General features: G+C 35.2%; 1 protein-coding gene across 12 annotated transcripts in view; it reads left to right on the top strand.

Annotated features, from left to right (window-relative positions):
* LOC105477512 (zona pellucida like domain containing 1) overlaps positions 1 to 14,816 on the top strand; it is a 310,970-nt gene that overhangs the window by 280,857 nt on the left and 15,297 nt on the right. For all 12 annotated transcript variants that reach the window (XM_071092501.1, XM_071092504.1, XM_071092503.1 and 9 more), the window contains 4 exons: positions 3,984 to 4,204; positions 7,271 to 7,452; positions 8,834 to 8,906; positions 13,386 to 13,483. In XM_071092501.1, the coding sequence (XP_070948602.1) occupies positions 3,984 to 4,204; positions 7,271 to 7,452; positions 8,834 to 8,906; positions 13,386 to 13,483 (574 nt within the window). The remainder of the gene's footprint in view (positions 1 to 3,983; positions 4,205 to 7,270; positions 7,453 to 8,833; positions 8,907 to 13,385; positions 13,484 to 14,816) is intronic.

Genomic DNA, 14,816 nt, shown 5'->3' with positions numbered 1-14,816 from the left:
AATGATACTTGTTCCATTTCACCAAGCAGAAAGTGAATTTGTAGTGAACTCTCTCACAGCTGAGGATTTGATTTGACATTCAGGTAGATGGTATCTTAGGCCATTTTATAGGTAAAGGTTCCCTGTGATCTCACCTGTGCCTAACACATGTCCTCATTGCCTGCTATTTCCTCCTTTGCATTTTAATTACAAATGGTTGGGAACTACCTGGTTCCCAGGCAGGCTGAACATATTTCCTTATTCACATTTGTCCCCTCTGTGTTATAAAATTTTCACTCCTCTATCTAGCTAACTCCTACTGATACTTCAAGACTGAGCTAATGCCTCTTCTCCAGGAGGCCATTCCTAACCAGCTGGTCTGGGCAAAGCTGGCATTCTATGCTACTCCATAGCTCTCCACGTGATCTTTCTGTCCATCTTTCTGTCACGCTAATGTGTCTGTCTCCTCTAAGGGACTGTAATATACAGGAGTTCCCTTTATCTGCAGTTTCATTTTCCATAGTTTCAGTTAACTGCAGTCAACTGTGTTCAGAAAATATTAAGTGGAAAATTCCATAAATAAACAATTCATACATTTTAAATTGTGTGCCCTTATGAGTAGTGTAAACAAATCTCACGCTATTCAGCTCCATCCTGCCCAGGATGTGAGTCATTCCTTTGTCCAGCTTATCCATGGTACATTTGCTACCTATCTACTAGTCACTTAGGAGCCATCTTGGTTATCAGATTCACTGTCTCAGCGTTGCTTTGCTGTGTTCAAGTAATCCTCATTTTACTTAATAATACTTTACTCATAATAATTATTAGTATTAGTGTTAATTTCTTACTGTGCCTAATTTATAAAATCAACTTTATCATAGGTATGCATGTATAGGAAAGAACATACTATATATAAGGTTCATTATAATCTGTGGTTTTAGGCACCCACTGGGAGTCCTGGAATGTATCCCTAGAAGATAAGAGAGGACTCGTGTGCTTGGGAATATGACCACTATGTTTTGAATCCTCAGTGCACTCTGTTGCTCCAGTACCTTATATGATTAATTAGCTAATTACTCAATGGAATACATTGGTTAATATAAAACCTTTTCTGCCTCTGGGACTCACAGTTTATTAAGAAAAACATACAAATACATATACAATTCTAAGTCAACAAAACAGCATAAAACAGAGTGGCACACCTTAGACTTGGGATCAGGTCAAGTATTTGGGTAAATAAAATTTGAAACCTGAAGAATGAGTAGGAGTTACTTCGGCAAAGCTTTGGGGTAGGTGGAGCATTCCAAACAGAAGAAAGAGCACTGATGCACATACTTTGTGTGCGTTCCTGTATTGTGCTTTTAAAAATGCCCACAGTACTTTGGTGAGGAATAATTTACATATAATAAGATGTGCCAATCTTCAGGGTACTGCTTGAAATGTTAGCACATGTATATACTTATATAACCTCCACCCAAATCAAGATAGAGAACATTTTTATCTTTTCTCCAATTTTTCTCGTGCTCCTATTATAGGCAATTCCACCCCAGGAGATAACTACTTTTCTGGTTTCTATCTTTAAATATATGAAAAATGTTCAGAGTCAAATTTAGGGAGCAAGGTTGATAGAAGAGAGAGAGAGGGAGGAGCATGCAGAGGTAGGTAGGTAACAGATTATGGAGAGACTTGAGCACCTAGTTCAAGATTTGGGCTTTTGGCCTATGGGAAAAGGTAGCTGTTGAAAATCTGAGCATGAGGATGACATGACTGGATTAATATATTAACAGCTGTACTAATTGAAGGACATTGAGACTGGAAATAAAGGAACCAGTTAGGAAGCTAGTACAATATTCCAGGGGAGAGATAATGATGGCATGAGCAAAGGAATAGCATGTAGATAGAGAAAAATCAGTAGATTTAAGACATACTTCATAGGTACTCATCAACATTTATTAAAATAAACTGTATTATTTTAGAAAAAACTATCATTTAAAAATTATCTTTGCATTTAAATAGTTAATGTTGCTGAAGGCTATGGAGATAGCCCCTTAATTTTAAATGGTGTTTATTATTTGCTAGGTTGGCGAAGTATACTTCATAATTAATTCATTATTTTTCCACCAACAAAGGAAATACTGTGTAGAATTTCCTACAACACCTAGCCTTTTGGTTTTTGGCCATGAAAAAGATTTTTCATCTTTCTTTATAGGTAATTTTAATGAGTTTAAACTTATTAAAAAACATAGACGTTTCCATATTGCTTATTCACATTCCCCAAATATGACTTGCTTTGCTAGAAAAAAACCCCAGTGTGTATATAGAATAAACACTCTAAAGAGATAATGCTATTGAACATTTCTACTGTTAGATTAGGACTGAATTATTTAAGCAAATTAATTCTATGCTAAAAACCTTGAATGAAATTTACATACTGCTTAGGTGAACATACCATCATTCACCAAAAATATGTGTTATTTTGTTTGGTTTTCCTCTTTTGAACAATCAAGGTCATTTCCCCATTGAAAAGCAGAATCAGTTTTTGTTTGTTTCTACATGTTGAAAGCTTGATACTTGTTTCAGGTTCTTTATCTAATTGGTATACCAGGGTGATAAAAAATGGTAAAGTCACTCTCTTAGTTTTCTAGGGCTGTTGTAACGAAGTACCACAAACAATGTGATTTGAGACAACAGAAACTTGTGTCCTGGGTGATTTAAAAGACAGCAATTTATTACCTCACAGTTCTGGATGCCAGAAGTTCAAAATCCAGGCAGGGCCATGCTCCCTCTGAAAGTCTGAGAAAAATCCTTTCTTGTCTCCTCCTAGCTTCCAGTGGTTTGCCAGCAACCTTGGGTGTGCCTGGGCTTGTAGATGCATCATTCCAATCCTGTGCCTTCACATGGTCTCTCCCTGTGTGTCTGTCTCTTCACTGGATGTTTATTTTATAAGGACACCAGTCATACTGAATTACGGGTTCAGTAATTACCCGAGTATTACCTCATCTTACCTAATTTAATCTGCAACAACCTTTTCCCAAATAAAGCCTAAGGTACTGAGGGTTAGGGCTGCAGCATATCTTTTTTTGGGGGGGACATAATTCAACCCATAGCAGTTACCAGAACTGAGGAATGTAAAATAATCTGCCTCTAGGGAATTACCTAGCAGCCACTCTCCCCATTTCCTTTATACATTTTCTACATTACAAGTAGAAAAATAACTAACAAGAGATATGAAGACCGTGTGTGTGTGCTCACTTCTATAGACAGGGGCTAGATCCCATCACAGATAGCCCACGGAGTCATGGAGAACCATGCAAGTTGTGTTTTACATTTCCATGTTTAGGTCATTTTTTTTTTTTTTTAACTGAGGCATACGTAGTCATTGGCAAAATTTTCTTATAGTGAGCTGTGCATTTTTGTTCATAATATCAACACTATTTTTCATTCCCTTTCTCTCTAGTGTGATTTAATTTAGGCAAAATAAAATTGAATTCTGATGGATGGCTTTTATTTATACAACCCGTAAGATGGGTTACCAAATACCAAAGTGCTTGACAATTGGGTTTCGGGTGGATTTCAACAGTTTTCTCCTTATACTTGGGAAAATGCATCATTTGTAGTGATTTTCACTACTCTTGACAAGTGATCTGAATAATCCAGTTGCTCTCGTTCTGAATTTCCTCAGTAACCTGATTTGTTTCCACTCAATTCTCTGGTCATTTGGCAATACTTGATCAACACTTAATGTACATCCACTGGACACCAAGCACAAGGAAACAGAGGTGAACTGTAATCTCTACACTCAAAGATCTCTCCTTAAATAACTAAATAAAAGGCTATTTTTCTTGTCTACTTAATAGCTGGCACATTGGATTATGGTGTATCAAATATAAAAATGAGTTACACAGACAAAGGAGATGAATAAATATATCAGTGGGATGTTAATGGTATTTATGATTCTTTCTGCTTTTCTGACTTATGTTTGTTTTTATATATTTTTATTTCAGCTGAAAGAGACATCAGTGTCTATTGTGGGGTGCAGGCCATTACGATGAAGATTAATTTTTGCACGGTACTTTTCTCGGGTTATTCGGAAACAGATCTGGCACTGAATGGAAGGCACGGGGACTCCCACTGCAGAGGGTTCATCAATAACAACACCTTTCCAGCGGTGGTCATTTTTATCATCAATCTCAGCACCTTGGAGGGCTGTGGAAACAAGTTGGTGGTAAGATTAGTGTGATATTTTGTGCTAGGTCTGGGGTCATAAATAAAAAATCTCCCCATTTCATCAAAGAATAAGAAGCCCAATCTATCTCTTAAGAAAAAAAAAATAATAAAATTGAACAAATCACTTTCCTTTGCCTGTTTGAGGCATGCACTCCCAAATACACAATTCTATCTTCCAGTAATGGTTATGTTTATAGCAGTGGGGCAGTCAAAGGGCCTGAGGTCAGCTGTGCCCCTCTAAGCAGCATTTTTTTGTGTGAGTGACACTGATGGATCTGTTTCTACAGTTTAGCATTAGCCATATTCCTCAGGCTTTAGAAGAAAGTGTCTGACCATTCAAACAATGTTTGTTCCAGTGAGTCTGGCAGTGAACCACTTGGCCTGTTGTTTCAGTGACCTCATTTGGAAAGAAAGATGAAAGACAGAATGGGAAGCTTGTAATCTTCTTTCGTGCTTACCATTGAATGATCGATACGAGTGCCTTGTAAAAAGGGGCTGTCAGTATTTCTGGTATAATATTCTTAAGTGTGTGGGACTGTCCTTTGAATTTCAAAATGTTTATCATATCCAGTCTTACCATGAAATGCCAGTAGCACACTCTCTGTAGTCATTGTGAAAATTGAAACATCTCTTCAAACATTTCCACCCTGAATTAGAAATACTAGTTTGTAGCATTCATTTATTTATTAATGCATGGAACACCAAAAATAGAGTTGAATAAGGAATTGACTCTCCAGTGAATTAAAATTAGTAGAAGTGAATATATTGTGATTTGACGGGAGTATTAGTTAAATAGTTACACTGAAATTCACTTAGTACTATTTTTTATTTTGCTTATTTAAATATAATCTTATTGGTGAATTTGCAAATATAAAAAAGGAAGCACAATAAACATGATCACTTAGCCCAGGGAAGGAGATATTGACTTTTACTCTTCGCAGGTTATTATTTTGTATTAAGGAGAAAGGATTGATTATTCCAAGGCCAGGGTTTCTAAGACTTGGTGGGAGATGGAAGACAGAGAAAATAGATTTCTTTGAATCTTCTTTATCTTTTCCCAGAGGGCAGTTAGAATATTGTGCCCATGACCATTTCCAAGCCTGCAGCCTGAGTATTGTTGACTCTTTTTATTAAAAACGTTTATTCAACTCTCTGAGTTGTGTGCAGAGAGGTTATGAAGTGGGCCTAAGGGGGAGTGATGCAGGTCGATTATTACAAGTTCCTGTTCTGTGTGGAAGGAAAGAGCCTATGTGGAGATGAGCAGCATTTCCCCGTCTCCCACCATGCCCTGAAGGCTTTCCTTCCCTTTCTTGTCTGAATGTGTCACCTTGCCCTGCTGCCTAGAAAACGATTCAGGAGAAACGCCAGGAAAAGTGTGCAATGTGTGTGCTGTTTACCTTTTTAAAAAGCTGAATAAGTCTACTATAAAAATTGCCAGGCTGGGCATGGTGGCTAATACCTGTAATCCCAGCACTTTGGGGGGCCGAGGTGGGCAGATCGCCTGAGGTCAGGAGTTTGGGACTAGCCTGGCCAACATGGTGAAACCCCACCTCTGCTAAAAATACAAAAATTAGCTGGGCCAGGTGACGTGTGCCTCTAATCCCAGCTACTTGGGAGGCTGAGGCAGGAGAATCACTTGAACTCAAGAGGTGGAGGTTGCAGTGAGCCGAGATTGCATGACTGCACTCCAGCCTGGGTGACAGAGTGAGATTTTGTCTCAGAAAAAAAAAAATTGCTATATATATATATATATATATATATGTATGTATTTTATTTTCATAGACAGAATTGGTGTGTTTAGTTATCAAATCAAGCAAGTAGTGGGATGAGGGGAAGATTTGCTTATCTTTCATTTTTGCCTTAAGTGCTATCAGCTTTGGAACTGCTCTAAGATCGTTCCTGCATGGGAAAAAAATTAAGTAGGCTACTAAGTCTCTGGATTGGAATAATGATGTTTTCATTCATAAAGATTCTTGTCCCGTTTATAAATTAACTAGATAATTGCCACAGCTTTACCCATGTGCTGTTAGGTTCATGTGTAAAGTTTACTCTATTGTTGAAAATTATCACAGATCTTAGTAATAAAGTAGTATCTGCTAAAATATCTAATGAATGCCCTCTTGTATTTGACAAGGTCGAATAACTCTCTGGTATTACGAAGGTCAAAAAATTATTGATTATTCCTAAAATGGTGGATCTTAAATTTTAGTAAGACTGGAGAATTCAACGAAGGCCAAGCAGACCCAAGAAAATACACATGGACAACATTTTTACATAACTTCTGAAAGTTCATGAACCCCCAAAACCCACCTATAAACTATTGTCCTAGAAGTAGATAAGTATCCTTATGAACTAGACAGGAAGACCCTGAGAAGATCAGTCCTCAGAAAATTTACGACCTTCATTCATTTATTTGAAAATCCTTTGTGGGGCCCAAGATGCTGGTCGCTGTGCTATGCTGACTTTGCAAAGGTGGACAAGATGGTCCCTGCCCACAAAGAGTGTCGGTGATGGCTGAGGGAACTGCCCAGCGAGCAGGCTGCTCTTGCTCTGCCTACAAATATGGTGGAGATCAACACTGCATATGGGGAGTCCGGGGAATTTCCTAGGGAAGGTGAGATCCTGGGGAGGAGTAGGATACATCACGGGAAAGTAGGGAGAGTGACAGCATTATTTTCGAGAGTTGGAGCCTGGAGATATGAAGCTAACAGGCAAAAAGGTTCAGATTAACAGGGTTTTTTTTTTTTTTTTTTTTTTTTTTTTTTTTTTTTCAGCCATGCCAGAGAATTTTGGCTTCATCCATGAGTGTTTTCAGATTACTTGTTGTAACCGTCTGAACCTATAATCTTCTTTCTTTTTATAAAGGATGAGTAAAGTGTTTTCGTAAATACAAAGTTTCATTTACTTACAGGCCACTTATAAATCGCATTTCTCACTTATAAACTTGTAATTTCAAAACCTTCTCATTTTATAGTTGATCTTGCTTAATGTTTTATTTTGCATATGAAGTGCCTAGACGTATATATAGCCATTTAATCATTAAACTAATCTAACATTCTAACAGGTATCCACAATTCCTGGAGTCAGTGCTTATGGAAATGCAACTTCAGTGCAAATAGGAAATATTTCAGGATATATTGATACTCCAGACCCACCAACAATCATCAGCTATCTACCTGGGCTTCTTTACAAATTTAGTTGTAGCTATCCATTGGAATACCTGGTTAATAATACCCAGCTTGCTTCGTAAGTTTGCATTTTATTCCTGCTTTCTCATATGGCATTTTTGCTTCAGTTGTTTCTTATCTTTCAGGGACTTAGAAAGATAGTAGGATTTATTGAAAATAGTTAAGTTCAGACAATGTAATGGGAAGCATATTATGTCTAATATATTTATCTCTATCTGTTTATCTATCATTATCTATGTATTTATCTATCTACCTATCTCTAATTGTTATGATCCATAACAGACCCAAACCATTTTTCCCCCAAATTAAGCTGAATCAAACTAGCCAGTTGTCTGCCTTGGGTTCTCTTCAATCCCTTTGCCCAAGAGCCTTGGGTGTTTCATGGCCCTGAAGGCCCTGTGGTGTTTCCAGCCTGTATAACATTTGGTAACTACATTGCTGAATTTTGGTTGGCTTCCGTCTTGGCCATATGCTTTCACTGCTGGGCTCTTCTACCCAGATTCTGGGATCTCCATCCCTCTGTTGAGCTGTCGCTTGCATGGGTGCTCATGATTCTCCCAGAAACATGGCATGGCATATAGTCAAGGAGCTCCAAATATGGACTGAGGGTGTAGCCTTTTGTTTATATTCGTGTATTCATTATTTCCAAAGCACATACTCCCAGAGAGGACTATGTCCATATTCCAATGTAATCACCTGGATTTGTTGAATATTTTTGACAAAATGGGATGATTAAGTGAACGCTTTCTCCCATTTTAGGATTTGCTATTATGAAGTCTTAGTTATTGCTTAATCTTAGTTATGAGGAAATGTGGAGGCCACATTCTACTTCCATGAAAAAATATTCATAGCTGGTTTTAATAGCACAGTGATGATAAGTACCTTGGACAGAAGCAAGACTTTGATGTGGAAAATGAGAAAGGAAAGGCTTTGAGTCAAAAGAATATGGCTGTACAGGAAAGCGTCTCTCATTCTGCCCCCTACTCCCCACACTGAACACATTCCTGAGCTTCAATTGCATGGAAATTCATTGATTATTCAGTTTATCACTTACCTATTTACCATCCAATGTTCTAGCAATGAACAAAGTAAAACAAATTCCCTGATCTCATGAAACTTCTATTGTAATAGAATTGATGAAAGTGTATTTGCATCAGATTCAAGCCCTTATTTGCCAAATCTCTTAAAAGTAATGCAAAACACACAAAAAAGATTGCTTTAAAAATAAAATGATCATGAAGAATAGCTTGTCTTTACTTGTTCCCTCTTGCTTTCTTATTATTTTATCTGTTCAGAGATTTAAACAGTATAGCAACTTCAAGCATAATTAACAGTATGTCAGAATTATTCGGGAGTTTTAGTGCTTTAAATCTAACATCCAGGTATCACTTTTACTTTAAAATCTCATGAGTGCTTTCCTTTTCCTAAATGTGTTTTAGGTCCTCAGCTGCTATTTCTGTGAGAGAGAACAATGGCACATTTGTCAGCACTTTGAACCTGCTCCTTTATAACGTAAGTTGATGGGTGAAGGATGTTATTTTCTCTTTCACTGTTGTGAGGAGTCATTTATGTGAATGGCTTTTACATAAAAATCTACTGAAAGCCACATTAACCCTGTTATGCCTTGGTAACATTTATCTATTTTTGCTACCATTTTCATATATCTTAGTGATAAAGGTATAGTAACATCTCCATTAAATTTTCTAAAAGTTGATAAATGATTTAAATTTTATATCATAAGTGTGATTTTAAATAATTACTTCAAATGTCTATCTACATTTACAGGTATTTATTTGTTTATTTAGGTAGGGGTGTGTGAGTAGCTACAGTTAGCTTCAAGATTTAGGAAATTATTTTTTATGTGTGATGCAAAGATTTTAACAGTACAAACGGTGTTTGCCTTGGCGGCATCCTTGGTGATGAATGTGTTAATATTTTCGATATGGGTTTTAGCTGATGACAATTCTGTCACATCTGAAATAATTTGGATTGACTACACAGCATTATCTAAATTTTTGTCATGTAAATATCGACAGTGGCAGCAAAACGTGAAAAATACATGGATTTCTATTTATAACTCTAACATTAATCCCCTAAATGATATTTTCATGTTGATTAAAAATTTTTATTCATACATTTTAAATGCCTGATTTAAATATCAATTTTTCAATCTATCAACCAACATTTTTGTAAATTATGAATCGGATTTTTACAATATTATTCATGTCATCATGGCACCGAGTTATAATTCATGCAACTGATTTAAAAGTCAGTGCTTTATACATTGAATATAATGAGCTATAAATATTATAGTAGGACATTTTCCAAAGGCATTTTAAAAAATCATGTTTATAAGTTTGTAATCTGACACCACAGAGTTCTAAACAACAAATTAAAATGTGTTAGAATCAAGATTGCCTTTCTGTCGTTTCTGAACTTCCTTCTGCAAAGAGAAGCTGTCGGCTGGGCGCGGTGGCTCATGCCTGTAATCCCAGCACTATGGGAGGCTGAGGCAGGCGAATCACGAGGTCAGGGGATCAAGACCATCCTGGCTAACACGGTCAGACACCATTTCTACTAAAAATACAAAAAAATTACCCGGGCATGGTGGCGGGGGCCTGTAGTCCCGAATACTTGGGAGGCTAAGGCAGGAAAATGGCGCGAACCTGGGAGGCGGAGCTTGCAGTGAGCCGAGATCGCGCCACCGCACTCCAGCCTGGGCGACAGAGGCAAGACTCAGTCTCAAAAAAAAAAAAAAAAAAAAAAGAGAGAGAGAGAGAGAAAGAGAGAAGCTGCCAAGATACTTGATTCTACAATACTCAGCAAACGTGTGCCAATATTCATTTTTGATATGGCTAGATATTTACTATTGTGAACAATATTTATATAACTTTAAACTGGAAAATTTCTGTCTGTTAATTTATATGCATAATCTCTCTGAGGTAGAGTTGAGATTACTAGTTGGATTTTTTTTTTTTTTTTTTTTTTTACTAGTTGGATTTAATATTATTTGTTATAATTGAGTGAGACAAAGATGAGAATTCCTGATCCTAAGAAAGTGAAAAATATATCCATATGACATTTAATGATACTATTACTTTCTGTGAAATTAAACTATTCTCTCACTGAAATAGCAGAAAATCAAAATTTAGACGTGTGGATTTCAGGAAAGCTTTGTTATTAAGGTCTTTCTTTTATCACTAGAGATGGTACTGTAGTTCTGTTGCTAACAAGGTATAATCCTTCAAAGAATCTCTGAAGTTATAATGCTTAAAAAGCCTATAATTAGATGATAACCTTAATATTTTAATTATATGGTAACCAATTTTTTTATATTAGACTACAAGTGAAATAGATGGTGCCAAAATACTTCTCATTTTAAATCAGTTATAGAGCAGTCTTAGTTTGACAGAAAAGTTGATTAGAAAGTACAGAGTTCCCAAACATACCCCTCCCCTTGCACACATTTTTTTCCTATTATTTACATCTTGTGTTAGTGTGATACATTCATTAAAATTAATAAACTGTTATGGATACATTATTAACCAAAGTTCATAATTGACATTTATTTTGTGTTGAGATTACTCTTCCTCTTGTACATTCTATGGGTTTTGATAAATATAAAGTGGCATTTGCTCATCATTGATGTATAATACAGAAGAATACAGAAGAGTTTCAATGCCTCAACCTAAAAATTTTTTTAACACAGTGTCATCATAGTATTTTGGCATGTTACAGGATATCTAAAAATTAGTAAATTACACTAGAAAAAAATTTGATACACTTTCATTAGTTGATCCAAAATCATCCTTATTATTTGTTTGAAATATTAACATGTAGCTAGCCAGATGTAATTTTATTGTAGCATTCCAAATAAAATATTATAATCTTCGAATCCATTAATTCCTGTTTCACAAGGAAAGTTTTTTATTTCTAACCCTTGAGGATGATGAAATTTTATATTACATCCCTACTACTTTCATTTTCTGATTTGTTGTTTGGAGAGGAAAAGTTGTACTCAGTTCGATGTAGCACAATAGTTTAGTTTTATGTGTTCTGGGATTCAGTAAGTATACTGAGGGGAAATTATATTTAAAAAAACCAATGACATCAACTACGTGATTTTCATGTATGAAGATTACTAATTGAACTGTGGCATTATTTTGTGCAATATAAATATGTCAGTTTTGTTCATTGTGGAAATGGAAAGTAAGGATGCTTTTGTGTACTGGAATTCTACTTAAATGTTAGATTCTTCTGAGAGGGTGGAGAGTCAGCAAATATTACATAAGGTTATTATAATTATGAACATTTTTTAAATGCTGGAGAAAAATTAAAATGGATATAATTGATTTTAGGGACAATATATTACTAATGAGTAAAAGTCATCATACAAATTAAAGTTGGAAAATTACCTCTTAGAAGCAATTTCAGTAAGAAAAAATTGATGATTCATAATTAAACCACAGCTGGATCATATGTCATTTGCCATATGACTCAGCAATATAATGTTGTAAAGAAAGTAAGCATTCTTCTGGATAATATTGATTCAAATATAAGATGAAAGGGCTGTATAGTTAATGAAGTGTAGGTTACTTGGAGAAGTTGGAAAAGGGAGCCTGAAAGATAATTACATAAAAATACTACCTACCATGGTTAGAGGAGCTATGATCATTTATCACCAAAATATAGAAAACAAAAGACTGAAGAGTATCAGTTTTTAAGTATATCTCTTATTTATTTGACTTTATTTGGAAATAAAACATTCCGTATTAACATTTTTTTCTCAAAAGTGAAGCATCCAAACTATTACTGTCTTAAATTATAAAATTTAAAATATGTTGCTTTCTTCCAAGCCTTCTAAAGAGAGTATGGTTGGGATGTTGTCTTTCCCAACGATTTTAAGATTTTATAATGACCCTTAAAAACTTTTCTTTGCTGCCAAACAGCAATGTCTTCAGAATTACTAAGTTTAGGGAAACAATTGGCCTCTACGTTAAATTACATGACTGTGTAAATTCGGAGGGTTTTTTTGGTTTGTTTTTTGCACTCTATATTTTCTGGTTTTCTTCATTATCAAATTATACCTGCCATTTCTTAATTTCTAATCCGATGCTTTAATCTACTGTGGGTTTGAGAATGATACAAATAAGCTCTCTAGAATTGGTCTAAAATAAGGGTAGAAAAGTGAAAATGAAGTCCTGAGATACCCTTGTATGAGTGACCTCTAAGGAATTTGTGCAGGAACCATACGGCATGTATTCTAGCAGCCTGGAGTCTGTGTTTGTCTCAAAAACTGAATCTTGCCCTATACAAAATGTAATGTGTAAATGTCTCATTTTGGTTTTCCGTGTATTATTATTCAAAGTTTGCATCTTGAAGATATTGATATATTCTAGAAATGTGGTTCTCCTGTACTTTCTCCTATTGTGCCTAGAAGAAAATTTCTGTTCTTGTGTGACTTTAAAATGGTCTTACTTTGATTTTCAATTACATTTTAACAATTTCAAGTTGCCAGGTAAGTGATTTTGAGTAAATAAAATATTATCAGAAGTATAAGACCTACAGTGTCTATAGTAAAGGGCTTAAATTGAAGCCGATGTAATTTAAATAAACTGAATATTAGTCTCTAATATAATCAAATAAATGGCATATTAATTTAAGTAAACTAAATATTGACCATTGAATATTAACCAAACTGAATATTAACTAATGACCACTGAATATAACTGAGATACATTGAACATCAGCCACCATATATGGTAAACTATGGAAACAAAAGATTTATGCATGGAATCAATTTGTTACATGGATATGGCTTAATAATAGTTCTGCCAAGAAACCAGAGGGTCACGTAAATCCTTTTTCCATTGATTCTGTAGATTTATGTTGATTTACTTTCTTTTTTTTCTCTCTAACGTTGTTGTTTTAAGTAGTAAGTGTGCTGTTGTTGGGGAGGTAATAATAGATTTTTTATTGTTTTGTCATTAGGATTCAACCTACAACCAGCAGTTAATTATCCCCAGTATAGGATTACCTTTGAAAACCAAAGTATTTGCAGCTGTCCAAGCCACTAATCTGGATGGCAGGTAATTTCAAAGTCTTATCTTTTTTAGGTCAAAACACTTTGACTGCCCAAACCCTCATGAGTCATAAAGTTGGCCCATTCATTTTTAAACTCAGTTTGAAAATATTATCATTGCCACACCATTTAGGCATGCTACTAAAAAGAAATAACCAATTACAAAGTTTAAGAGGTTACACTCATGTTGTGTCATTAATCGGAAAATAACAAGTCTTCCCACAAAGAAGGCGAGTGGTTCTTGGAAGGGGGTATGGGAAGATCTGGGATGCTGAAATATTGTATTTCTTCATCAGAAAGATGATTAACCAGATGTAGTCATTCTGTGAACAATTGATTTGCTTGCTTTTCCATATGTATGTTACTCTTCAATATGAATTTATTAAAAAATGAAAGGACTCTGCATAAGAGTGTGTCAAAATTACACAAAATGATCTCCAGAAACATCTCTATAAAAAAAGATTAAATTTTGGATGATACTTAAGAAAATTCAGAGCAATCAAACTGAAATGGAACTCAAAAGCTGAAGCTCTAACCCTGCCTTATTAAAAAAAAGTAATGTGAAAATGGCCTCTTTTGGATTGCTCATGTATTATTATTTAAACTTTGCATCCTAAAGAGATTGGTATACTCCAGAAATTTCGTTCTTCTTTACCTTCCCTCTTCCTGTCCTGAAAAATATTTCTATTCTTGTATAAGTCTTTAAAATTGTCCTTTAATAATGCAGGAGTTTTTTACATTTCATTGGCATTCACTACCCATGGATTAGTTTTTTTTTATAACATCAGAGTTGGAGTGGACTAATGTATAAGTGTGAGCAAAATCTAACATTATGGAAGAAGGATGTGGATGTGTATGCGCCTCATGGCTTTCTTCTCCCTAACACAGTGTCTACTGGGGACTCCACAATCGCCAAATCACTGATTCTGATATACAATTTATGCTCTAAACTCCTTTGCTGTATTTGCTATTATAATATTCTCTGATTCTGTTAGAGACAGTCATATCTAGAAACAAAAGGCTATTGTTTACAGTGAACATATAAGCATCTATGTAGCTCATTTTAAAGTTTACTTCTCAGACTTTGACCATTCAGTTGTCTTGTACACAATTATTTATGACATTAGCCTTGACTTCCTTACTGTGAAATTGACAATTTGGTGCAGATTTTTAAACATTTTGAGTTTAGGAGAAAGTTATTACTTTTTAAAAGCTTGTATGGGTACATAGTAGGTGTATATATTTATGGGGTACTTGAGATGTTTTGATGCAGGCATGCATGTGAAATAAGCAGGATGGAATAAGAGAAAGTTTTAATAAACAATAAACCTCTGCAAATA

The sequence above is a fragment of the Macaca nemestrina genome, chromosome 2, assembly GCF_043159975.1.
Source record: "Macaca nemestrina isolate mMacNem1 chromosome 2, mMacNem.hap1, whole genome shotgun sequence".
NCBI lineage: Eukaryota > Metazoa > Chordata > Mammalia > Primates > Cercopithecidae > Macaca > Macaca nemestrina.
This window is presented reverse-complemented; position numbering and strand designations above follow the sequence as displayed.